Source organism: Labeo rohita, chromosome 20, assembly GCF_022985175.1.
Source record: "Labeo rohita strain BAU-BD-2019 chromosome 20, IGBB_LRoh.1.0, whole genome shotgun sequence".
Classification (NCBI taxonomy): domain Eukaryota; kingdom Metazoa; phylum Chordata; class Actinopteri; order Cypriniformes; family Cyprinidae; genus Labeo; species Labeo rohita.
The window spans coordinates 14,135,660-14,163,153 of record NC_066888.1 but is presented as its reverse complement, the minus strand read 5'-3'; the positions used below and the strand labels follow the sequence as shown (position 1 = coordinate 14,163,153).

Genomic DNA, 27,494 nt, shown 5'->3' with positions numbered 1-27,494 from the left:
TTAACTGTTATTTGAACGTTTATAAATGTTTAAAAAGCAGGGTGTAATAAATTATATACAGTGAGAGAGAGACCGAAAACGATTGAATTTGTTTCTTATGTTAGAGCGCCCCCTTGCATGCGTCAGCACGTTCGTTTGATGGACCCCCAATTCTGCAATATCTCTACAGAACAGACCATTTTACAATCACACTGTACTCTTCACAAAATAAACTTTATTATTTGAGAATGCCAGGCATTAATCACATTTAGTCTTTATATAATGGCGTAAGATTGGAAACGAAGGCTGCGTAAACTAAAAAAATGTGCAACTTCGTTGCAGAAATGACACCGGAGCCACAAATGAAAGTCATCTTAAATGGATATGCATAAAAGAAAGTGCAAATAGCTGCTGCAGCAGCAACAACCACAACTGAAAAGCGCAATCGACTAAAAGCTGAACGTGAAGAATGGAGCGTGATGACAGGGTTAATCGAGTAGCTGAATGTAATTGTGCATTCTCAATTCTTTGATTTCTTTCCTACCTAAGCCTCTATAAAAACACTTTTAATGGGTCACTTGACTTCATTGTCCCCACAAAAAGATCCTTTTATTCCAAAAGGGCCCCTCTTGGACTTACAAAAAACATATGGTCCTTTTCTTCCCCGCTCAACCTCTTTTCATGCACCTCCTTCAGAACTGCGAGCACGGAGAAATCTGACTCCTCTTCGGAGCTGCAGTGTGAAAACACGGACTCTTATTTTGAAAAGGACGCCTGGGGCAGAGGGAGAGAGGAGGGGCCGTTTCCTGAGAGTTATTTACTTTGAGCCAGATGATTAGTTCTCTGGGAAGGATGGACTGTAACATTGAATCAATTACAGGTTGCTGTTGCAGAGGCGCATTTGTGTGAGTGGCCGTGGAGCAGGACGGAGAAGCGCAGCACAAGGGAGAGGATTACTATTGCTTTACAACTGAGGACCCTTGGGCTGATTAGAGTATTTTACAAGAGCTTTGCCATTCATTTTGGCTGTTCTTTTATCAAAGGGAACAACCAAAAGGGATTCAAAAGGTATTGTATGTTTAAATTAGTTTAATTAGTTTCTTTTGTGTTTTCTTTCATGAAAACGTTCAAAAGCATTTGAACCTTTAAGCATAATTGCACTTCTTCAGGATTAGACTAATTAAAGCTGTTCTTTTATTTCTTTTTTAACAATTGCGTTCTTAAATTAATTAGTTTCCTCTCTATTTCTGAGACGACCAGTAAAAAGAAAAGAGAGAGAAAAAAATACACTTTAGCACAATAAAAACTCGTTAAATTGTTTTACTTTAAAATGATACTGGGATTTTAATACTTTTTCATCAACGCTCACAATGGACACGTCAATCACTCGTTTTCATCTCAGAAAAAAGAAAACGGATTTTTCAACTTCGTTTCTGGGACAATTTTGCATCGAGCAGGATTATAGATTTTTTTCTTCCCAAGGAATCGCATTATCACCAGTAAAGTCAAAGCCTGGTTGTGCTGGATCTTAGTTGGAGCCGCAGGCGCGCAGCTGGGGGTGTCTCAGCCCGTGGAGAGGCGCAGTACTGGCATCTAATGGCAAACACATTTCGGACAAGATCTGGAGACTTGTTTACCCATCAGAATTTAATTGGGATGCCCATTCCCACACTGGAATACCATTCTTTGGATTAGTCTGCGGAATGGAGATTTGTTTATTGCGGAGCAATGGAGGCAAAGCACGATTGAGGAGTTTGGAAAACTTCTTTGCCGCCTTCTGCGCTCAAATCCGTCGATGATGAATCTGCATGAATGGGGAACTCCTCTCACATCTGGATTAACTTAATGTAATTTAGGTACTAAGGACCAAGGAGACTGTGTTGCTTTGCTTTAACTAAAATTACGCTGAAACTGGATGAAATGAAAGAAAAGTGTATTTTTTTCTTTTCCTGCAGCGCTCAGCAACTTTACCTCAACAGACTATCTTTAGACCGTTTTCTTTTATTCCCATGGAAATCGTTTTTACGCGTTAAGTAACTGGGTGTTGGAGGGCACCCCTTGTTCAGCTGTTGCCCGAAAGTGTCAAGCACAGGGGATCGGTTGTGTTTGGCAGCCAGTTGCGCATCTGTGTGTGGGCGCCTGGCGATGGGGGGGTGCGCGGAGAAAACTGTGGGCCGAAATTTGCGCTCCAGTCACCGCTGGACAGATGAGCGGCACCAAAAGCGCACCCGTCTGCTATTCCAGAATTGATTCCCACGGCAATCCAGTGGATTCCCAAATTGCGGCACAGAAAGGGGTCGACTAATTACAGTCTTACTCAACACCCCCGGATTCACCAAGGATAATTAGCTTGAGAGGTCTGACATGAGCAAACGGCAGAGCTTCAGTCTTCTCGGGGCTGTAAAAAAAGAGTTTTTTCCTTCACTTTGAAGTAGACATTGCGGGGCCACTTATCTTACAAAATAACTGGACATGCTTTCATCAATTATCTAACTTGATTTTTAATTATGTTTTTATTTTATTTATTTTTTTTTTTTTTTTGAGAAGGACTAAATTAAACTGGTGCATTTCTTCAGACTGAGTTTTAACAGAGCTGACCACTTCAGATTGAGTGGCATTGACTGTCTGCTGAAGCGCTGATGGAACCCAGGGGTCTGAGGATCAGACAGACAAAGATAAAACACGCGTGCTCGGAATGTCTGATTAGAAATTTGGCAAAATAAGCGCTTAAAACATTGACGGAACTTTTGAAATCAAAAGAAACAAAGACAGAATTCAAAAAAGTGTGCTGCAGGACTATGTTCTGATTTAACGTTCAAAAAAGGTTTGAAAACCAATTTAAATTCAGCTTACCATATTTAAAACACCGCGAAAAGAAATTATTTAAAATAAAGGAAACAATCCAATATATATACATAGACAAAGATATATTAAATACAGATTGTCATCGTGATACAGATTGATTTTGCTCTATCCGTCTGGATTAAAAAGTTACAGTTGTACGAATGTAGTGAGAAAACACCTTGTTTTCCACATGTAGAATATTGAAACTCGTATCCGTTGATTGTAGGCATTTCGCTGCGGTGGTCTCTTCGGGAAAATGTGTACTGTGTCTCCACCTGGTGGTCGAACAAAGCTGAACCGAACTATCCAAGCGCTTCGCCGACAAAGAGTCTGGCGTCGGTTAACTGACTGAATAGCGTCCAGACTCTTTAAAGACCTTTTATGTCTTGGCACTGAACCTTTCCAAAACTTTCTGCTGCCGATTATTCAATGGTCTCCCTAGGCTACCTGAGTTATTACTGAATAGAGGTTCATCTTTTATACTGGATTAACCGCTAGAGATCTATACAGAGCAAAATCTAGAACTGACACAGAAACTGGCTGTGTTTTACATGTTTGGGTTTTTTCTGTATGGTTTCCATTTTCTGTCCATTTTTTAAAACCGACTTTCATATTTCCTTCCCTTTCAGCTGAGCACGATCAAAGTGAACATGGGTTTTCTGGAGACACATCTCGTTTTGGGGATTGTCTTACTAGGGATATTTTCAGGTATGTGGATGTTAAAATCAAGGAAAATGTTAATGTGGAAAAAAATAGATTGTTGTTTTTTTACTAGTATTTATTTATTTTGATTGTTTTAAATATTTAAAAAATCATTTACGTTTTATAAGTACCAAAGCTATTTTTGAACAGTAATTTTTAATGTTTTTTAAAGAAGTCTCTTCTGCTCACCAAGCCTGCATTTATTTGATCCAAAATACAGCAAAAGCAGTAATATTGTGAAATATTTTTACTATTTAAAATAACTGCTTTCTATTTGAATATATCTCAAAACGTAATTCATTCCTGTGATCAAAGCTAAATTTTCAGCATCATTGATAGTCTTCAGTGTCACATGATCCTTCAGAAATCATTTTAATATGCTGATTTGCTGTTCAGGAAACATTTATTATTATTATTATTATTTCCAATATTTAAAACGGTTGAGTTTAGTACATCCATAATCCATAAGCTTTTGAGAGAAAGAGAGAAATTCTAGACATTATTACTTTTATTAAGCAAAGATGCTTTAAATTGATCAAAAGTGATGTGAAGACATTTATAGTGTTACAAAAGATTTCTATTTCAGATAAATGCTGTTCTTCTGAACTTTCTGTTCCTCAAAGAAATCTGAAAAAAAAAAAATCTACTCAGCTGTTTTCAGCATAGTAATGATAATACAGTTTTTTTTGTGCATCAAATCAGATTATTAAAATGATTTCTGAAGGATCATGTGACTGGAGTAATGATGCTAAAAATTCAGCTTTGAAATCACAGGAATAAATTCTATTTTAAAATACATTCAAATGGAAAGTTATTTTAAATAGCAAAAATATTTGTACAATTTTACTGTTTTTGCTGTACTTTGGATCAAATAAATGCAGGCTTGGTTAGTAGAAGAGACGTACTGTTCAAAAACTTTTGACTGGTTAAGCTGTAATTAATCAAATACATTAAATATTTCCCTGCAGATGTTTCAAAACCTTGGCCAGTTACTAATTCAGATAAAAAGGTATTTATTCTGACACCTCATTCTGAGTTCAACATCACTTGCTTTGGTGAGAGGAGAGTGACATGGCTCGAGCCATTACCGCTAAACATCGAAGTACACTCCGGAATTAATCAAAGCACTTTGGTGATCACTGATGCTGAGGCCTCTAACACGGGATACTACACCTGCTTGTATGAGGGTCAACCTGAAAAAGACACTGATATCTATGTTTTTGTTCCAGGTACATTTTTACTAATATACATATACATATAATAATTCACACGTTTTGCATTTGTAAATAAACTCCCAACTCTTCTTCCACAGATCCTGATGTTCCGTTTGTGTCTGAACCTGCTGCTGAAACAGACGAGATGGGCAAAGCTATCCCCTGCCGCGCTACAGACCCACATTCTCAAGTGATTCTCAGAAACCTGCAGAGTGGGGATGAGGTTTCTGTGCTTTACGACCACAAAATCGGCTTTTTCGGTGTATTACCACCAGGTCGCTATGTTTGCGAGACGAGCGTGAATGAAAAAACAGTGCAGAGCATCGTTTATGAAGTGACAAATGACAAGGGTAAGTAATGCATTTAGAGGGTTTTATGGATTGTTTTTGATTTTGACAAAGGAAAGTGAAACATTAGGTCATAGCTTTGACATGACACGAGTACCAAGGGAGATGACAAAATCTTGTTAGCAAAGAGTGATGACATTTTGAGTTGGGGTGGGCTGCAGGTGTGAGATGCTGACGCACATTTGCTTCATTTTGGATCATCATACACTGCAAGTTACTCATGAGAAGAACATTTATAGCTTGTTGAAAGCACAGCTTAAGCATTAAGCAAGAGAAAAAGAGTGATTGGGTTTTTCCTTGCGTCAAGTAACTGGCCCTGATTTCACTCACACATGTTTTATTATTAGAGGAGTAGTAAGCAAAATAAGTTTTGCTGCAGCATTTTTCATGTTTTGAAATGATTTGTATTGTATTGAAGATGTCGATGATGATGATTATGATGGAGTGAAGAGCTTCAACATACAGTTGAGAGCCAGTACGGAGGACCTGAAAGAGGGGGATGCTGTCAATCTTACCTGTGAGACGCCTCCTGTGAACATTTTCCACCAGCAGTGGCTGCATCCCCAAAAACAGGCAAGACCCTCATCTGTTTTCTGTTTCTGCCTTTCCGTCTCTGTTTTGTACTTAACCAATGTAAACAAAACAATCTTATCTTGAACTCTACAACTGAAGAATTCTGGTGTGATGCAGAGGCGTATTCTGGCGCTGTATTTTCTCGAACTTTATATGTAACTGTTAGAGGTAAATGCAAAAATGCTAAAAAGTTGAGGTAAAAACCTCAAAGGAAAGAAGTGACACTAATTTACTATGTACTTTGACCTATGACCTGTACATCCTGTGAGTGTTCAAGACAGATGTGCGTTTCTCACCTCTGTGAGCCCTCTGTGGTCTTGTGAATCCACATGTGTGCAGGATTCACAAGACCAAAGAGATCTGAGTGTATTAACCCGTTTAATGAAGTGTTTTTTCTAAATAAATGATGCCTGCTAGATAGTTTTAGGTAATATTTTTGTGTGTTTGATGATTCATGTAAATTCTAAATCAAAAGATGTATTGTTTGTTAGTTGAAATTGTTTATTTGATGGTAATCGTAAGTTCCAAATCAAAAGATATTAGTTTGTTAGTTAGGTAGTCAGTTTTAATTGATGTAATGGTTGTGTTAGGTGGATAGTTAGCTGATGTAGTTTTTGTATGCTTGATGAACAACGTAGCTTTGAAATCAAAAATATGCTTGTAAGTTAGTTTGTTTCATTTTTTAAAAGATAGTTAGTTATTTTGTTGGTTGGTTAGTTATAGTATTAGTTGACGTAATTTCTGTGTGTATTTGATGATGTGTTTATTTGGTTAGTTTTTGTGTGTGCTTGCTGGAAACATGTGCATATATTTCAATGTGTTTGAACGTACATGTACATGGATGCTCACCATCCATGTTTGTTTCAAATGAGTCTGTCAGAATCATTATCTTAAAAATAAGAGTCTTGGTTTTTGAAAGCAGCGTGGAACTGTGTAGAGACGCTCCAAGTCCTTGTCTGGACCGGAGCCGTTTTGAGTTCTGCTGGGGTTGTTTGTGATGAGTACAGGGCTTTAAAAGACTCATGTAGAGCTGATTTATCTCCTGCAGGCTGCACTGAAATATGGACAGAGACATGTGTTACAGACACTAAAGTACATCCTTGCAAAGAAAAGTGGAGTTGATGAAATAGAATTTTAAAAAAAGCCTAGAAAAAGAAGAGAAATTTGCAACTGATTGCTGTCATGGCATCATCATTCCACATGTGTATCCATAATAAACACAATGTGTGTAATACTGCTTTTTTTGTCTCCTCATTATTACTTTATTCAGGCCAGAGAGGCTGTTCCAATGAAGTTAACTTTTCCAGATAAGGTTCAGTACATCCTCAACATCCCGAAAGCCTCTGTGGCAGACACTGGACGCTACGAGTGTGCTGTAACCAACCATTTAACTGGACAAACCAAGTCTCTCAACCTGGGAATCACAGTCCACGGTGTGCACTTCTCTTTCTCACTTAGACTCCACACACCTCTGCTTTCACCATTAAAACCAGTAAACGGAGATGGGCTGAACAGATGTGGAGGAGACAATCAATCAATGTTCTTTTCTTTCTTTCTTTCTTTCTTTCTTTCTTTCTGACCTTTAGAGAGCTCTTTTGTGGAAATAATATCTAATGGCATTGGGCCAGTGGAGGTTGTGTCACTTCTGGAGGAAAAAGAGTTCACTATTTACATCGATGCTGACCCTGAGCCCAAGGTCAGGTGGTTAAAAGATGGCCTTCCGCTGGATGACAGCTACATCTCCACCAAGACCACTCATCTGGAGGGCCTCAGGTAGAATTTCACAAAATTGTTCATAAAATACACATAAAATGTTCTATTGTCTTTCTGTTAAAAATAGTAATGTTTTATCTCATAATCTCTATTACTGATAATCTTTCTGTAAAATACAATGTATCAAAATGTGTTGAAATGTTTATTCAATAAGGTACTACAGTAACACTTCACATTAAGGTGTCATTTGTTACCATTAGTTAAGGTATTAACTAACATGAACAAACAATAAACAATACATTTAATACAGTATTTATTAATTATTGTAAACGTTAGTTAATAAAAATACAGTTGTTCATTGTTAGTTCATGTTAGTTCTAGTAACTCATGTTAACAAACAACTTTTGATTTTAATAATGCATTAGTAAATGTTGAGCTTAAAATTAACTGTATTGTTTATTCTTAGTTCATGTTAACTAAAGTCGTTAACTAATGTTAACTAATGAAACCTTATTGTAAAGTGTTGCCGATATTACAAACATTTTATGTTAAGATTTACTTGAACGAATACCCAAATTATATATTTATATATAGATGATTTTTTAGTACTTAACATGTACTTAAAATAAATTCTATAACAGAAATAAAACATTAACCTAAATAAATAAATAGTGTAAAAAATGTATTTCAAGAAAATATTTATTATATAACACAACTGAATTAATTCATAATGGTTATGTTTTTTCTTATAAAGGTATGAGAATATTTTGGTTCTCCGCCACCCCATAGAGGAGGACAGTGGCATCTATGAGATTGTTGCCTCCACTGGTTCCAAGACATCAAGATTTACGTTCAAACTGCTAGTTGAAGGTATAATTATAATTATATCAAAGAGCAAAACTATAAACATGAAGTGTCCACAACGATTCAGAAACCCTAATCTAAAGCTTCAATATATGAGCTGAGTTCAAGACATTCAAAAACTTGTTCATGTTGTGACCAGCCATGTACCCAGACCTGCCACAGTCAGTGCTGGCTCCAGTGATGTGGCCCCAGAGGGACAGCATGGAGGTGACTCTCCACTCCACTTTCCGACTCACGTGTCGAGGCCAGGTCGAGCTGTCCTGGCACAGCCCTGTATATCTCCATGATCAGATTGACTCTGAAAAGAAAGGACTCTTCATCTCCACCGTGACTGTTGGCGACGCGACAGCCGCCCATACAGGAGAGTACATCTGCTACTATGATTCCAGCAATAACACTGAGGAGACCTCCATCTATATCTATGTGCCAGGTAAGCACTGATTTGTCTTTTTGTACAAGCTGGATTAGCACATTCATGCTGTTTGAAAAAAGTTTACTATATAGTTAGTATGAAGCCTGATCTAACTGAATTTCTTTCCAACAACGCACACAGATCCAGAAACGCCATTTGTGCCATCCATGGCCCCTTTTGAAAACCATGTCCTGACGAGTCACGATGAAATGGAGATTCCCTGCCGTGTGACGGACCCCAGCGCCAGCGTCTCTCTGATTAACATGGAGACCAATCAGGTTCTGCCCAGTGTCTATGACACCAAGAGAGGATTCATTGGCCTCTTCGGTGCTGGGACGTATGTCTGCAGGGCCCTCATTAATGGACAGCAGCATGACAGCATAGAGTACATCGTTCATGGCTGGACAGGTGAGAATGAGTTGGATTGTGTGAATAGCATGTGTAAAGAATATATGTAGTAATTATCACAATATAATAGTCCTTAATAAAACAATAACAAGAGTTTAATAAATGTTCAATGCAACAACAGAACAGACACATTTGAACCACGCCACGTGGACCATTTATCCCCTCGGCTACAAATTTAAGTGGCAGCGCAGCGCAAGCTTTCTAATATGGAAGGCCAAATGGTCCAACAACATGTGAATTTTAACACATCAGCAATATGTGAAAACAACGCATATTTAACGCATGAAATACGTGTATAATGCACGTTAAATATGTGTGAAATATCACCACTTGTCCAGTTTGAACGGGTCAGTGTCATTGGCTGCTGAAGACTTGGGTCAAACTATTTCTGTGAGCTTAGGGGGGGTGTTTAGGTTTACTCGCTGACAAGTCTCGGGCACATCCGAAGATCCGGTGTGAAGTGCTTGAATTCAGCGAATAACACAAATGACTCTGTAATTTAAACTAGTTTAAAGCCAGATGAAACAGCACTGACAAACATCAGTAATGCTGTGCAAAATGATACATTTAGAGGCTTTTCAATCTACAAATCACATTTACTGTGGTAACACTAACCTCACCATGGTATTATGGCAGAAATGTACGATATTCATATTGCATTTTATTATATTATTACCATAGACATGTATTGAAAGTATTAAAGGAGTGTATTAAACTATAGCGTTTGTGTATTTATACCAAATGTATTTAAACTGCTGTTTTCATACAAATATCTAGAAACCGTATAGTTACATTTTTACCATGGTATTGAGGTGCTGTATGTGTGGTTTTAACTGTGGTTATCATGATCTAAATGTTTGCTACTATGGAAGACCAATGGTTAATTTTAATAAAACTCAAATAGTCAGAATAATTAAATTTTACCATATGAAAATTAGGTTGTTACAATTTTTACAGATGTTACTGTTTTTGGTAACGAGCATATTTTAATGATAGATAGCTGGAGATATGCGTAATCAAAGTCAAGCAACACAAACCTGTTTCCTGATTTGAAACCATATCACCCATTAGAACATGCAGAAACTAAGAAATAAAAGTGTCTATTAAGATTTTTATTTTGTTAGGGGAAAAAGAGTGTAAAAAATTCAAAAATGTGACGTGCTTGTCATGTTCTGACCATAAAGAGTCATTTAAAACCACAATTAACAGTCTGGTTTCTACAACTTTCACTTAGGAGCAAAAATCTGCCTTTAAACTTGAATAAAGCAATAAACCTAATTTATTGTAATGTTGTTATTGCATGTGCCTACTGTAATGCGTGTGATGTGTTGGACTTGTAAAGACATTACAGATGTACTATATTTGCACTGTGTTTCATGAAAGAATGAATTTAAATATTTCCCCTACCATGCATTAAACCAACTTGCATTCATTTTAATTTCTCTCAGGAGGGTCTGATGTGCAAGTTGAGCTGCGAGCACAGAAGAAAGCTCTGCTGGTGGGTGAGACCATCATTGTTGACTGTGTGACCAGAGGCAGTGAAATGCTGGAAGACCACTGGAAATACCCTGGGAAACTGGTGAGTACTTGACATTCCCCCAAATTGTGTGAATAAGCTCAAAATTGAATTCATTAAAAATAAATATATTTATATTCTGTCATTCTTTCTTAGGCGGATCGAGGAGTGAAAACCGTAAAGGAGAATAAGCGAGATCTTGAGATCCATTATACTCTGACAGTGGCTAATGCCTCACCAAAAGACAGCGGTGTCTACGCCTGCTCCATCACTGACATTATGAGCAATGAGAGCCAAACCAAACAGCTCACTATTACAGTCTATGGTAGAGAGATACACATGATTTTCAATGCATATGGAAAATTCATACATGATTAACAGTTCAGAGTGATCCATTTGCAGTCCTAATCTGCGTTTACGGTTTTCATGTGCAGATCGTGAGTTTGTGCACTTAAATTCAGTGACTGGGCCAGTGGAGACTGCTAAGTTGGATGAGGTGCGAGAGTTCAAGGTGGACATACAGTCTTTCCCTGCCCCCAAAATCACATGGTTAAAGGACGGCTCAGTCCTGGGAGACGTTGCTGCAGAGATTACCACCAACCTCCTAAAAATCGACGAGACCAGGTGACTAAAATAGCTCTGCCTTAACCATTTTTCAAATTTTATTTTTGAGTTTAAATAGAAAAAAGTTTTGGGCTAAAGCTGTTGTGTTGTTTGTTCAGCTACCAGAGCGTGTTGACCCTGATCAGAGCTAAAGGAGAGGACAGTGGGAACTATACCATCAGGGCAGAAACAGGCAGCCAGATTGCCAGCAACAGTTTCTACCTTCAGGTTAAAGGTGGGACCTTTTCTCTTTTCTTTACCTGCAGGTTTTTTTTGTCACACCTTTATTTAACTACATTTGCATGTGTTTGCTTTTCCCTCTGCTTGATGTTTGTTTATCTTCGTGCACCTCTATATCTTTCTTAACCACTCTTTACATACATTTGTTTAGGTTTTTCTTATTGTCAACTGGAGGATCTTTGTCAAGCAATGTGTAGCTACATGTGGATACAGTATAAGTGCTGGTTCTGTCCTAACCAAAAGTGTAGATAATACAGGAAATAAATACACAAAGTTAAAGCGTACTTTTTGAAAATAGTACTCAATTTTTAAATTTAATAGTACTTAACTATGTATGAAGAGATTTTCGCATTAAACAAACTTTTAAATCACAATTAAAGACTTAAAAATAAGGCTTTAGGATACATAATGTATAAAAATGATCATTTCTGTCACTGGTTTTATGAAGCATCAAACAAATCAATAATGTTTTGAATCATTTTGTAATGTAAGTGCGAGTATTAAGTCATAGTCTAATTTTACATTTGTAATGTATAATGCAACACGCATTATACTGCTTCAAATGAAGAAAAATGAATAAATTATTTGTAGTATATTATATTTTTGTATAAAAACATTCATGTAATATATACAATTAATTATATTTAATATATTTAGGTTTATATAAAATGATTTATATAAAATAAACTAGTGTTCAAAAAGTTTTGTGTCAGTAAGATATTTTTTTTAAGATGAAAGAAGCTCTTTGAGCAATTATTTCATCAAAATACAGTGAACCATTGTGAAACATTATTGCATTTTAAAATTAATATTTTATATTTGCATTTATTTTATTCCTGTAATGGCAAAAGCTGAATTTTCGGTGTCTCATGATCCTTCAGAAATCATTCTAATATGCTAATTTTGTGCTAAAAAAATATTTTTGAAATATATTTGTAGACACTCTGATGCATTTTTTTTTTTCAAGATTCTTTGATGAATAGTTATAGTTCAAAAGAACAAAACATTTATGTGAAATATTAATCTTCTGTAACATTATAAATGCCTTTACTGTCACTTTTGATCAATGTGGCCTTGCTGAATAAAAGTATACATTTTTTTTTTGTTGTCAAATAAATGGTGGGGCCAGTGAAAATGTTTGGCAGGGAGAGTAAACTTCTTTCTCTTCTTACAGTTCCCCCTGTGATTGTGGACCTGATGGACATCCACCATGGCTCTGCTGCAGGTCAGGAAGTGGTTTGTACTGCTGGCGGCTCCCCAGCCCCTGACGTGGACTGGTATATCTGCAAAAATATTAAACAGTAAGCTCACAGTTTCACTCTGATTCCCTATAGGTATTGTCTCTATATTTCTGTCTTCCTTTATTCAGACCTCATTTCTCACTCTTTCCTTTTATAAAAGCAGTCCAAAGTTAATGACACAGTCTCATCCCTAGAGATTAAAGTCAAGTCACCATAATGACATCATGCTGAGTTCACTTTTCTTTTTTCCTCCAGCTGCGCCAACGATTCCTCCCAGTGGATGCCACTTCCGATCAACTCTACGGACATCACAGTGGAACTGCAAATGGACGTGGACAACCATATTGAGAGTCACATCATTTTCCACCATCTGGAGAGTACGATTGCTGTGCGCTGTCTGGCCAGGAATGACATGGGCGCTGTTTCACGGGAGGTTAAACTTGTTTCAAATGGTAAGAGGCCTGTTTTTGTCTATTTAGGGTCAACTGTGTTGATTGTATTGAGCAGGCCATTCATTTCAAGTGTTCTAAGTCTCTTCAGTGTCACTGTTTGTCGTGGGTAGACAAAGTAAACAAAGTTTCAAGCTGATTTGAAACTAATTTGAATCACAGGTGTACAGTTTATTTAGGGATGAATTGCTGGCAGTAGATCTGCACCAAGGCTAGGTTTTGTTTGTTGTGGTTTCAGTCACTGTAAGGAAACATCTCTGTATTTATGTGTTTGTGTGTGATTATCTGTTCATCATCGTTCCTTAAAATTTAGCAACTGCTACATTAGTAGTCTTTACATCTGTTAGTCTCATTTTGTAAGCCGTGCCTGTCTTGTCAGGCTCCCCATGTCTTTTTCCTGTGATAGATTCCTCAGGTGGACTGTCCATGGTCTTTAGAAACAAATCCATATGTGTTTACACTAGTTTCTGTTGGCAGGGGTTTTGCTTCACTCAGTTACCGTTTAAATGAATTGCTCACACTGGGCACCATGATTAATACAGCATACGAGAGTCATGCAGTTCAAAATATTTATACTATTATGATGACATTATTAGGTATGTAAATTAAGCTGTAGCACATTTAGACAAGATTGTTACAGAGCTTAGTTTTGCACCATTTCTTCCCATATCTCCACCCTTCTTCTCCTCATTGCTGCTGCTGCTGGTGTGTTCAGGTCCGCACTCGGAGCTCACTGTGGCTGCTGCTGTTCTGGTGCTGCTGGTCATTGTCATCATCTCACTCATTGTGCTGGTCATTATCTGGAAACAGGTACTCACTCATTCATCCACTCACTCACTCATGTGCATTGACTCAGTTGCTCTTATTCACTCACTCATATACAATGACTCACTCACTCATTTATTTAGCAATTTCCTCATATATTCACACAAACTCATTGACTTAATCACTTACATACTCTTTTACTCACTCACTTGCATTTCCTCATTCACTCACCCATTCAACCATTTCCTCACCCATTTACTCACTCGCATTTTCTCACTAACTTGCTCACCCATTTAAACACTTGTTCATTTATCCATACTTATCAAAAGTTTGGGGTCAATAAGATTTTTTCTAAAAACTGAATACTTTAATACAGCAATGACTCATTAGATACTCATGAAGTGACAGTGAAGACATTTATAATGTGACAAAATAGAGTTCTTTTAAATGTTCTTTTCCTCAAAGAATTCGGAATTACAAGGTTTTTTTTTCTAAAAAAAATGCAGCAGCAGAGCTTTTTTCTACACTGATATTAATAAGAAATGCTGCTTGAGCATCAAATGATTTCTGAAGGTTCATATGACACTGAAGAATAGCAAAATGGCTGCTGAAAATTCAGTTTTGCCATCACAGAATATATTAAATAACAAAACAGTTATTTTAAATTGTAATATTTTACAATATTACTGTTTTACCATATTTTTTATCAAATAAATACAGCCTTGGTGAACAAAAAAAAAAAAAAAACATTACAAAACTTACCAAAAACGTACCTTTTGAGTAGTGTCAGATTTACTCATTAACTTATTCGCCCTTTCACTCAGTCACTTTATTCATTCATTCACTCAGTTACTCATTAATTTACCCATTCTTCACTCACTCATTCACTTATTCACCCAGTCTCTTACATATTCAGTCAATCATTCACTTACTAACTCACTCACTCACTCACTCTCTTACTCACTCACTAACTTATTCATGCACTCAGTCACTTTATCCATCCATTCACTCAGTTACTCACTAATTTAGTAATTCACTCACTTACTAACTCACCCACCCACTCTCTTACATATTCAATCACTCATTCACTCACTCACTCACTCACCCACTCTCGTAGATATTCAATAATTCACTCACTCACCCACTCTCTTACTTACTCACTAACTCACTCACTCACTCACCTACTCCTACATATTCAATCACCAACTCACTCACTCTCTTAAATATTCGGTCACTAACTCACTCACTCACTCGATCACTCACTCAGTCACTCACTCTCTTACGTTTTCACCCACTCACTTAATCACTCACCCACTGTCTTTTATATTCAGTCACTAACTCACTCACTCAATCACCCACTCTCTTACATATTTAATCATTCACTCACTCACCCAGTCTCTTGCATATTCAATCACTAACTTACCCACCCGCTCTCTTATGTATTCAGTCCCTCACTCACTCACTCACTCACTCACTCACTCACTCACTTAATTATTCACAAATCACCAAATTCACTCTCTCGCATTAAGTCTTGTAGTAACTTATACACATTTGAGGCATTAATAGAAATGATGCATCAGCACAGTCATGTTAACGTTTGTGAGGGCTGAAATGAGATTGTCAATTGAACACCTATAATATTGTTTGTGTGTGAATGACACTTCTCTCCTCACAGCCTGAGTGTGGAACAGCCTGACTATCCACTATCTGAAAGCTCTGTTACTGACCACCTGAGCATCACTCTCTCTTTGTGCACCTCTTTACAGAAACCACGTTATGAAATCAGATGGCGTGTGATTGAATCGGTCAGTCCGGACGGTCACGAATACATCTATGTCGATCCCATGCAGCTTCCATATGACTCCCGCTGGGAGTTCCCTCGGGATTCACTTGTACTGGGTGAGTTACAGCTGTAGTGAATCAGTCGACCACGACCCTGTCCTGTGGATTCGGTGTGGTTTAACCATCTTTAAGTGACATTTTTTTGTGGTCGTGTACTTGATAGGATTGTGGTTGTCTTGATAGCCCGCCCTAATATGACATCATTACAGTCTAGTGCACAGATCTTATTTAAGAGCTTTGTGTGGTGACTGTACAGGCTGATTGAGGTTTTCAACATTTCAGAGAATGTTCTTTTACTAACAGGAAACCACTGTGGTAATACTGAAAGTTACAAAAAGTTTGCATGCTTTTTTTAGACTAGATAATGTTTCAGTGGCATCCTCTAGCCATGCAAACGAATTCAAGTTTGTGCCTATGTGTATGTATGTGTTGCAGGTCGTGTCCTGGGCTCAGGAGCTTTTGGGAAAGTGGTGGAAGGCACTGCTTACGGACTAAGTCGTTCTCAACCTGTGATGAAAGTGGCTGTTAAAATGCTTAAACGTGAGTTAATTGAAGTTTAACTAGTAGTTGCATGCATAAAATGCATGGTGGCAGAGGATTTCTTTAGAGTTATTCAAATATTTTCACACTAAGAATATAATGGTTCTTCTTCAGTGAAGAACTTTTCACTTAAAGGTTCTTTGAGGAACCAAAAATGGTTCTTCTTTGGATTTTAGGGAAAACCCCCTTTTGGAAGCTTCATTTTTAAGAGTGTATTTAAATAGTTAATATGCTTGCTTCCTCAGCAACAGCACGCTCCAGTGAGAAACAGGCTTTGATGTCAGAGCTGAAAATTATGACCCACCTGGGCCCTCACCTAAACATTGTCAACCTTCTGGGAGCATGCACCAAATCAGGTGAAAATGCACAAATGCGCAGATAACAAACACAAACACTTGGTCTCTAGGGTGGTGTCTTTTTGGTTCGTTGGTGTTTATAGTGTGGCGTTTTAACAGGCAGAGTTAAGTGCAATGTAGAACTTTAACCTCCTGCTTTTAGACATTTTACAAGTCTCTGATAAGATTAGACCAGTTTTATTAACACTGCTCTCACACTTTCCCTTTTTGTCTCTCAGGACCAATCTACATTATCACAGAGTATTGTTTCTATGGAGACCTGGTGAATTACCTGCATAAGAACAGAGATGGGTTTCTCAGCCGGCACACAGAAAAGGGCAAGAAAGATCTAGACATCTTTGGCATCAACCCAGCCGACGAGAGTAGCAGGAGGTCAGTCAACACGCACACCCACACAAACAATCTGAATTCATTAAAATGAGTGAATCATAAAAATAAATCGTAAAAATGACACTTTAGATCAAAACTTGATGTTAAAAAATGTTTATCTTGCTCTTTAATCTGATTGAAGATTGGCAGGATTTCAGTCTAATTGGATAAGTGAAGAAATTTATGACAGAGACAACAGGCAAGTAAAGAAGTAGAGAGTGAGCTACCTACATAGATTGCCTTTTCCTACTGCCTACAAAGGCAGCTATCTAACAAATTTGAATAGTTTTGTTTTAGTTAAAGGAATAGTTCACCCAAAAATGAAAATGCTGTCATTAAGTACACACCCTCATGTCGTTCCAAACCTGTAAGACCGTCTTTCATCTTCAGAACACAAATTAAAGATATTTTTGCTGAAATCTGAGAGCTTTCTGACACTGCATAGACAGCAACACAACTCCAGCATCACATTTAAGGCCCAGAAAGGCATCATTAAAATAGTCCATGTGACATCAGTGGTTCAACCCTAATTTTATGAAGCTACAACAATACTTTTTGTGCACAAAGAAAACAAAAAATACTTTATTCAACAATTTCTTTTCTTCTGTGTCAGTCTTCGACGCATGTTCATGACAGGATCTAATGATTCATTAGCATGACTAATAAAACAGACAGTGTGAGTGTTTTCATTTGGTTAGGGTGACCTTACACAGCATGATGTTCTCCCCCGACTTATTACTTCTATATTTATGTGTGTGTGCAGCTACGTCATCCTGTCTTTCGAGGGGAAAGGTGATTATATGGACATGAAGCAAGCAGACACCATGCAATACGTCCCCATGCTGGAAATGAGCGAAGCCTCAAAATACTCCCCCATTCAGAGATCAGACTATGACCATCCTCCCTCTCACAGACAGTTTAACGGTAAGAGAAATGCCAAATTCTGTCATGAAACTCTAGATGGCGTTAAGCTGATTGGTTCATGTTGCATACACAGCTAATAAGCTTGCTGCTTTACATTTAAATGGCTGGTTAGCATTCACTAGAGCAGTTCACAGCGTGCTTTCAGAGTTTTTCTGAAACCCTCCACCTCCCCAGCTCCACCTGTATCGATATGCTACAGGTTACTATATATGCTATTCGTGCAGCAGCAGCATGTCTTAAATACTCACAGCACTGCATCTGCATATGTATTGTCAGTAGCAAGTTCATGTATTTGCTTTGCAGCAACAGCAATAACCAACAGCAGCAGCGTAGCAGATCTATTCCACCGAGACTAAATACATTAACATTGTCATATCCATCACCATGCTAAAATCTTCCAAGAGTTGGCATGATAAAACTCTTTTAAATAGATAATTACCAAAAAAATGAAAATTCAGTCATCATTTACTCACCCTCATGTCATTCCAAACTGGCACAAAAGCAGATATTTCGAAGAATGTGCTGGTCGCTGTTTTCCTTCCACTTACAATGAAGCACTGAAGCTTTCACGCTTTAAAAATGAATGCAAAAGGACCTTGCATGTCCTGCATTGATTAGTCCAATCAAGTGATTCATTAAAAAGAATCATTCATTCCCAAAACTCTTTGTCAAGCAAAGCTAAAGCATATGGCAAGATTTGAACTTCGAAAGCCCATTGCAGTTGCATTGAAAAAGAGCATGAAAAACATTTTTTCCCCCATGGTTAAAGTCAAACGGGTTTGGAATGAAAATGAAGGTGAAGAAATGATGACAGAATGTTTTATTTTGGGATGAACTGTCCTTAAATCACATCTCCACCTCATTCCTTTCCCTGTTTTTTCATTCTTAATCCTCCTGTATTTTTCCCTTCAGCACTTTATTTTTCGGTCTGTCCTTCGCTTACTGCACATACTCAGGCCGGTTTGGCATGCTGTGGTCTGGTTTGGCTTGGCTGGTGGTTATAGGACACACGCACACACACACACACACACACACACACACACTGGTGTTTAGCTAGTGATAGCAGAGGTCCACCCATGTCACTGCAGTCTGTGCACCCTACAATTACAGAGGGTAATTGTAGCACAAACGTCTTAATGCATACATCTGCCTGCCATTCCTCAGACTCTACAAACACACACACACAATCATTTTCAGCATGCAATGCTAATTCAAAATGTGTTTGTGTGAACAACAGAGAGTGAAGTTGAGAACCTTCTCTCAGATGACACCAATGAAGGCCTGACGACAGTGGATCTCCTCAGTTTCACCTATCAGGTGGCTCGAGGGATGGAGTTCTTGGCCTCTAAGAATGTAAGTTAAATCCTGTGCCTTTGTCTATAAACATTTGCATCAAAACACTTTTGAACTCGCTTATACGAGCAGTTTAGACATAACATTGGAGACATAACATTAAAGTAACTCTGGAAGCCTATGCGGAGGAGGTGATCTGATGGCAGGTTTCTATATTTGAGTAAATGGTTGCCTGTATGTGCTGTGGCGGTATGGTTAAAATTCACAGGATTGAGGGTTTGCAGAACTTGCGTGGTAAAATAAAACCCTCTCAGGACAGAGGCCAAGCATTGGAAATTATGTTATCGTTTCATGTTATGTTATAGCAAGTATTAATTAGACTTCTTGTGTTTAAAATTTGGTAACAGAGGGTTTACTAAATCTCAAGTTACAAAAGTGGACTTTCCAGACCACCCTTGAAGAAAATCGAGGGTGGGATTGAGGGCTGATGAAAGGGAACAGAGCATGTACAGACAGTTAAAGTTGTGATTTCCAACCAGGGCTTACTTAACCAGATTCTAGAAGTTTCTTGGAGCTGTGAACGGATAAAATAAAGTAATACATTATCAGCTATTAGACCTTTTATTAAGATGAGTGCCTTTCCAAATCATACCTATTCAATTGAATTAGCCACTTCACTTAACGTGTAGTAACATGTACAAGCAATACGAATGCTCCTGAGCTAAATTTCAACTGTCCAGGATAAGGGTATGAATACTTATGCAATGGAATCATTTTCATCATCAAGTTTTTATTTTAGTTTTTTTGTTTTGCCATTATGTTCTATGGAGTGTAGATTGATGTGGAAAAAAGTAATTTAAAGCAGTTTAACGAAATGTGAAAAAATGAAGGGGTATGAATACTTTTGCAAGGCACTGTAAATAATCGTACTATATAATACAGCCCACTAAAACTGAACTGAATGTCTTCGTAACACATGCTCACTCTAGTTTTTTTCTCTGTTTCTCACAGTGTGTACACAGAGACTTGGCTGCACGTAATGTCTTGCTGTCTCAAGGCAAGATAGTGAAGATCTGTGACTTTGGACTGGCCAGAGACATCATGCACGATAACAACTACGTCTCCAAAGGAAGCGTGAGTGCTTGTCTTAGTCCTAATGTGGTGTTCTTGATTTTTCGTCTTAGATTATGGATATTCTCAATGTTTTCACATGACCTTCTTTGGACAGAAGAGATGGAACTGTCGTCTTCTAATACTTCTAGTGTTTTTGTCTCTCACACACAGACCTTCCTTCCAGTGAAGTGGATGGCCCCTGAGAGTATCTTTGATAACTTGTACACTACACTCAGTGACGTCTGGTCTTACGGCATCTTATTATGGGAGATCTTCTCGCTTGGTATGATTTGTTTAGCGTTTATATTTTTCTTTACACTTTACAGTGTATTCAACACATTTTATTTATTACATAGTTTATAAAAATACCAAATGTAATGTGTTTCTGTAGGAGGGACTCCTTATCCAGGTATGGTTGTGGATTCCAGCTTCTACAACAAGATCAAGAGCGGATACCGGATGGCGAAGCCCGAGCACGCTTCCAGCGATGTGTACGTTCCATCTCAACATTTGCATAAATGTTTTGCTGTGCTTGGCTTCAGATGGACCGGATGTCTAAACAGTGTGTTGTTGTTTGTCTGTGTGCAGCTATGAGCTTATGATGAAGTGTTGGAACAGTGAACCAGAGAAAAGACCATCTTTCCACAATTTGAGTGATACGGTGGCCTCTCTGCTGCCCTCAGGATATAAGAGGGTAAGCCTGCAAAATGAGCACACGATTTCAAGTTTCTCTGTTCTTTCTCTCTCTGTTTTTCACTTACAAGTGATTTCAGTTTTTTTTGGAATGAATTATATTTGAGGAGAATATATACATACACTACTAGTCAAATGTTTTTAAACAGTAAGATTTTTAATGTTTTTTAAAGAAGTTTCTTCTCCCCACCAAGCCTGCATTTATTTGATCCAAAATACAGCAAATATTAACTATTTCAAATGCAGGCTTGGTGCAAATGCAAACTATTAAAATTGCTTTCTATTTGAATATATTATAAAATGTAATTTATTCCTGTGATCAAAGCTAAATTTTCAGCATCATTACTCATTACATGTGTCACATGATCCTTCAGAAATCATTATATAATATATATATTAATAAATATTAATTCATATTTTATTTAGTAAGGATGCTTTAAATCGATTAAAAGTGATGATAACGACTATTTATAATGTTACAAAAGATTTCAATTTCAGATAAATGCTGTTCTTCGGAACTTTCTGTTCCTTAAAGAAACCTGAAAATTTTTTACTCAGCTGTTTTCAACATAATAATAATAATAAATGTTTTTTGGATCAGAACATCAGAATATCAGAATGATTTCTGAAGGATAATGTAACTGGAGTAATGTTGATTCAGTTTTGAAATCACAAAAATAAATTCCATTTTAAATTATATTCAAATAGAAGTTATTTTAAATAGTAAAAATATTTCAAAATTTTACTGTTTTTGTTGTACTTTGGATCAAATAAATGCAGGGCTGGTGAGCAGAAGAGATTTAAAATCATCAAAAATCTTACTGTTCAAAAACGTTCGATTGGCAGTATATGAACTTAACGTGAACAATTATTTGAACAATTATTTAACGATTTAAAGTTTACTAAAATATTTGTGCTATAATTATAATATGATTAAAAATAATTTAATGTGTTTTTATTTTATTGAAAATGTTTTTATAACTAACGAAAAAAAAGTTCTAAACTAAAAAATTTAAATTATAAATGTGCACTGAAATATGAACAAAACTGATGTAGTACAGCAATTAATGTTCCACAAAAAATCTTATTCATGTTATTATTTCGTCCAAAAGAACCAAAAAGCACAAGTAGCTTACCTTATGTGATGTTTACATAATGAATACATATTGTGCTTTAATTTTAATATAATAGTTTACAATGGTTTAGTCATATACTACAGTGTGAACAAAAACTAATTTAAAAAATCTGATGTAGTAATTAATCTTTTCCACAAAAGCATCTGATTCATGTATTTTGGCTGTAAGGATCTGATTAATATTTACAAAAAAAAACCAAAAAACAGCCATTTTATGTGAAATTTAGGAGCAAATACATCTTCAATAGATAATACCACAATAATTTAAAAATAAAACAATGTAATTAAAAACAAAAATGAAAACTTTCCTAAAATTAAATTTTAAAAAAGCACAAAGAAAGTATATAATATAAAATGAAAATGAAAAATACTGACATTTTCTAAACTATAATAAAATATCCCGCCATGCACTAATAAATGGCCCAGATAAAAGTATGGTGGAAATGGCTCCCCACTTCCTGTAGCTTAAATGCAGTGTGTCAATCTGGGCTTTGAGGCCTCGGCTACGTGTATGTCATCTTTGCCAACGCTGCCAGACCGCTAACAGAGATTAGCACAGCAGCGCTCCAGCTGGCTAACGCCCCAGCAAGGCACAACCCAGTGGTGCTAATGACCAGGAGCATACAGTTAGCGTCCGCCTGCTAGCCATAATTGCTCTATTAAACAGACACCACACGTGGTACTTCAAAACTCTGCTTTCCAGAGTCACAAGGCACAGAGAATAACTAGCTCCTGTTATAGCACCTTGGGCTGGGGTGTGGTGGGAAATGCGGTTCGTAAATGGCCCAGTAAGCCCTCATGTAACCACAGAACGCTTGCAGAAATGGGGCAGAACTTCGGGGTTGAGCAGTGTTTATGGCAGTGTTGAAGTGCTATTTACAACTACCAGAAATGATTCAATTTCTCCCTCATTTCCTTCAGTACAATGTATTAGAACAGTGAATTGCAAGCTTAATTTGAGATAAACGTTTCATTTACAGCTACAATTGTTGTCACGTAAAGCCTATTCAAAAACTGGTTATTGCACATGCTGTAATACTCTTTCAGCTGAACTTTTATATTTTATGTATATTCATTTTTATATTTTCTATTTATTTTTTAACTTTTGTGTTGTATTTATTTTTCTTTTGATGTGCAGTGCTACGAACGTGTGAATCATGACTTCCTGAAGAGCGATCACCCCGCTGTGACTCGGGTGCAGTGCATTGACAATGATGATGCATACATGGGTGTGCTCTACAAGAACCAGGGCAAACTGAAGGACCGCGAGAGCGGCTTTGATGAACAAAGGCTCAGCTCTGACAGCGGTTACATCATTCCTCTGCCGGACCTCGACCCACTGTCAAATGAAGACTACAGCAAGAGGAATCGCCACAGGTAGCCCACCAGTTACATCACATTCTCACTCTGGTGTGTTAGGATTTTGTTAGCATTTTGAACATATAATCTATCATGTCGTTCCAAACCCATAAGACCTTCGTTCATCTTCAGAACGCAAATTAAGATATTTTTGAAGAAATCCAAGAAATCAGGTGAATGTGCATTGAAGACTGAAGAGAATAAATTGTTGAATGAAGCTGTGGCTTCATAACATTACGGTCAAACCACTGCTGTCACATGGACTAATTTAATGCTGTCCTTACTACCTTTCTGGGCCTTGAACATGGTAGTTGTGTTGCTGTCTATGCAGGATATGCAGAAAGGTCTCAGATTTTATCAAAAATATCTTTATTTGTCTTTTAAAGATGAACGAAGGTCTTGCGGGTTTGTAATGACATGAGAGTGAGTAGTTAATATCAGCATCTTCATTTTTTGGTGAACTATCCCTTTAAATTGATCAAAAGTAAATTTCTATTTATCAGCGAATTTCAAAAAAATGTATGGTGCTTTCCACAAAAATATTAAGCAGCACAACTGTTTCTATTGCATTTTTGACCAAATAAATGTAGCACTGGTTAGCATAAGACATATTTGAGACTTCTTCTATTATATTTCCAAAGTGACACTGTAAATACACTACTAGTCAAATGTTTTTGAACAGTAAGATTTTTAATGTTTTTTAAAGACGTCTCTTCTGCTTACCAAACCTGCATTTATTTGATCCAAAGTACAGCAAAAACAGTAAAATTTTGAAATAGAAAGTAAATTTTACAATTTAAAATAAAACTGTTTTCTATTTAAATATATTTTAAAATGTAATTTATTCCTGAGATTTCAAAGCTGAATTTTTAGCATCATCACTCCAGTCACACAATCCATCAGAAAATATTCTAATACGCTGATTTGCTGCTCAAAATACATTTATTATTAGTGTTATTTTGTAAAAAAAAAAAAAAACAGCTGAGTAGAATTTTTTCAGGTTTCTTTGATAAATAGAAAATCTGCATTTATCTGAAATAGAAATCTTTTGTAACATTATAAATGTCTTTATAATCACTTTTGATCAAATTTAAGCATCCTGTTACAATTTAAAGCATAATGTTACAAAACCTTTTTATTTCAGATAAATGCTGATCTTCAGATCTTTCTACTCATCAAAGAATCCCATAAAAAATGTACTCAACTGTTTTAAATATTGATAATAATAGTAGTAAAAATAAATGAACATCAAATCAGCATATTAGAATGATTTTTGAAGGATCATGTGACTGGAGTAATGATGCTGAAAATTTAGCTTTGATCACATGAATAAATTACATTCTAAAATATATTCAAATAGAAAGCAGTTATTTTATTATTTACACTGTTTTACTTGCTTGGTAAGCAAAAGAGACTTCTTTAAAACACATCAAAAATCTTATACACAATTTAAAACTAAAATTATTCCAAAAAATTTAAATGTTTTTAGTATTGCAAAAGTATTTACGGAGGATGTACTAAACTGTCTTGTCTTTTTCTCCGTAGCTCTCAGACATCAGAGGAAAGCGCAATAGAGACGGGCTCTAGCAGCTCCATGACGAAGCGTGAGGGAGAGACCCTGGAGGACATCACCTTGCTGGACGAGATGTGCTTAGACTCAGGAGACCTGGTGGAGGACAGTTTCCTGTGAGAGAAGGATGCAAAGAGTGAGAGAGACATCTACAGACGAACATTCCTCTGAGTCATTCCAAGTTCTCTCTCTACATCCGTCTCCCATATTTTCCTCACTTCACTTTCTTGGAGCCTTCAAAAAAAAACAAACAAAAAAAACTTTGATGCGTGAATGTCATTGATGTTTTTGGAATAGACATTGCCCTCTACAGGTCTGGAAGAATGAGCATTGCACCACAGGACTCAATGAGCGCTCTTGATGAGCCTCAGTAAGTGACTCTAATTGAGCCAAGACCAATGAAGAGGGAAAGTGGAGGACATATTTGTTTTGTATATCATTTCTGTATGTCTGTATTGTGTGTGTGTATGCGTTTGAGTGGATCGTATGGACTTTATTTTGACGGGCATTCCGATCAGCAATATAAGCATGTCATTTATAATCATACCTGACTTGAGTGGTTTCACAACTGCTACTTTATAAATGAATCCATCTGAGCTAAACCACTATAGGCATTTAAAAACCAGCACAACTGAGTCAACATGGCCTCTGTTGGATCAGGCCTGTTTTTTCCCCTCACTCTCACAATTTTACAGGATCTAGTCCACCAACTAAACAGCACATATAGGTTTAATGTAACTGATCATATATTGTCGATGTCTCAATAAGTGTGGCAGTTTGAATTTTATTTTTGTACTGGATAGTTTTTGTTTGGATATATTATTTGTGAATACTGGGTTGGGTAGGGAGAAATTATGTAGTCCTAAATGAAGAAAATGGCAACTGTGTTTTGACCTGTGAGTCACATGTATTTTTGTGGCTTCAACCTTTATAAGATGCTGATACGACACTATTTATAACATCTTTATGTCTGGCCAAAGTTTTTACTGATTTTATATCTCTTTTGTCTGAGGCATTACTGATATTCAAAGCTATGCTTTTGTAAAAGATGATTCAATGGCTTATTTCATGAAGTTTCACACCATCATCATTTTCTGAAGAATGTACTCCAGTGTAGTAATAAGAAAAAGACGTTGCGATTCAGTGAAATTACTTGCTCATGCTTGAAAGTCGGTACCATTTTCTGTTTCCTCAGATTCTGCTCCTACCTTCCTGTTCGTTGAATTTTACATGTGAGCGTTAAACCAAATAAGATAATAGAGATAGTCATGCCCTGACAGACGTGGTAGTTTGCTGCTTGTGAAGATTTCTGTGACCTCCCCAGAGCAAAGCAATTAAAAAAAAAAAAATCACAGTGTAGATTTACACATAGCCAAATCCTGTAGTCTTGAAGCATCTTAGTGACACGTCATTTAGATTTTTTTTTACTTTGATGTTATACATCACTGTTCATTGTAAATGTGTATCATTGTATATCAGGACTTCAGCATATCACTGCCTGACCCCCGTCTTCACCCTCTACTGTGGTCTGTTTCACGGGCATGTTGAGAGGAGATATATATATTAAAACTGTTGCACTTTTTAAAACTCTTCTTTTTGAAAATGTTATTTTAGCTTTTCTTTATTCTGCTTTTCATGTGTGTGTGTCTGTGTGTGTGTAGATGTTCAAATTTTGGAAGGGACGGGAAATGATTTCTAAAGAGACAGTGGAGTGAATGTTCATGTTGTGCAGGAAGAGGGGAAACAGAAGAGTTATGAAGTATATTCTATGGTACAATATGTGTAATTCTAGGTAGTTATTCCCTTTAACAGATGTTATTCTTTTGCTATAATATGCATAATGTCCATGTACATTAAAAAGATTTATATTTCAATAAATGAGATTTAATGGACTCTGTTATTTGAGTTTCTAGTTTCCATCATCAGACAGATTTACAGAACTTAATCCAATCATGTGTAATTTGTGTTGGTTTCAAATACCACAATCAGAAATGTCTTAATTATATCACAAACAAAAATTCCAATTTCCAGTCCACCTTTTTCCTGATTAACGATAAGCACCACGATGGATCCCAACTTCCGTTTGAATGCTCTCATGTTCCATTCTTCTGACAAATCTATGTTAAAATGGGGTCGAAAGATGGGCTGAATTAATTCAACTGAGACTTTTCAAATTTAACAAAATATTTAAATGTGCGCAGGCTGCCCTGGTGAAAAAAAACAGCATATGCTGGTAGGTATGTTTTGATGCTGGGATGCTGGTTAGGTAGGTTTTGATGCTGGTTTAAGCTGGTCCTTTGCTGGTTTATGCTGGTCCTTGACCAGCAACATGACCAGCAAAGGACCATCTTAAACCAGCATCAAAACATACCTAACCAGCATATGCTGGTTTTATCACCAGGGTGGGTGAAGCTGTGCATTAATTTTACT

At 36.9% G+C, this 27,494-nt stretch overlaps 1 protein-coding gene across 1 annotated transcript; it reads left to right on the top strand.

Annotated features, from left to right (window-relative positions):
• The first annotated feature begins 839 nt into the window (after positions 1–839).
• pdgfra (platelet-derived growth factor receptor, alpha polypeptide) lies at positions 840–26,950 on the top strand. The gene is made up of 29 exons (XM_051138993.1): positions 840–1,047; positions 3,453–3,531; positions 4,494–4,754; positions 4,838–5,089; positions 5,505–5,659; positions 6,930–7,092; positions 7,246–7,432; positions 8,127–8,242; positions 8,376–8,666; positions 8,790–9,056; positions 10,505–10,635; positions 10,729–10,897; positions 11,007–11,196; positions 11,295–11,410; positions 12,590–12,716; positions 12,912–13,108; positions 13,821–13,915; positions 15,637–15,769; positions 16,148–16,252; positions 16,498–16,608; positions 16,827–16,980; positions 17,741–17,901; positions 19,139–19,254; positions 20,206–20,328; positions 20,479–20,590; positions 20,699–20,798; positions 20,896–21,001; positions 23,274–23,512; positions 25,040–26,950. Exons 2-29 carry the CDS (start codon positions 3,474–3,476, stop codon positions 25,182–25,184), a joined length of 4,380 nt encoding a protein of 1,459 aa, XP_050994950.1. The 5' UTR covers positions 840–1,047; positions 3,453–3,473; the 3' UTR covers positions 25,185–26,950.
• The last annotated feature ends 544 nt before the right edge of the window (positions 26,951–27,494 follow it).

Bases quoted from the DNA above. Each gene is read 5' to 3' on its own strand.
- pdgfra (XM_051138993.1), top strand. From the start codon at position 3,474: ATGGGTTTTCTGGAGACACATCTCGTTTTGGGGATTGTCTTACTAGGG. The intron at 19,255-20,205 runs GTAAGTTAAATC...TGTTTCTCACAG, and splicing joins AGTTCTTGGCCTCTAAGAAT to TGTGTACACAGAGACTTGGC. The intron at 20,799-20,895 runs GTACGTTCCATC...GTCTGTGTGCAG, and splicing joins GAGCACGCTTCCAGCGATGT to CTATGAGCTTATGATGAAGT.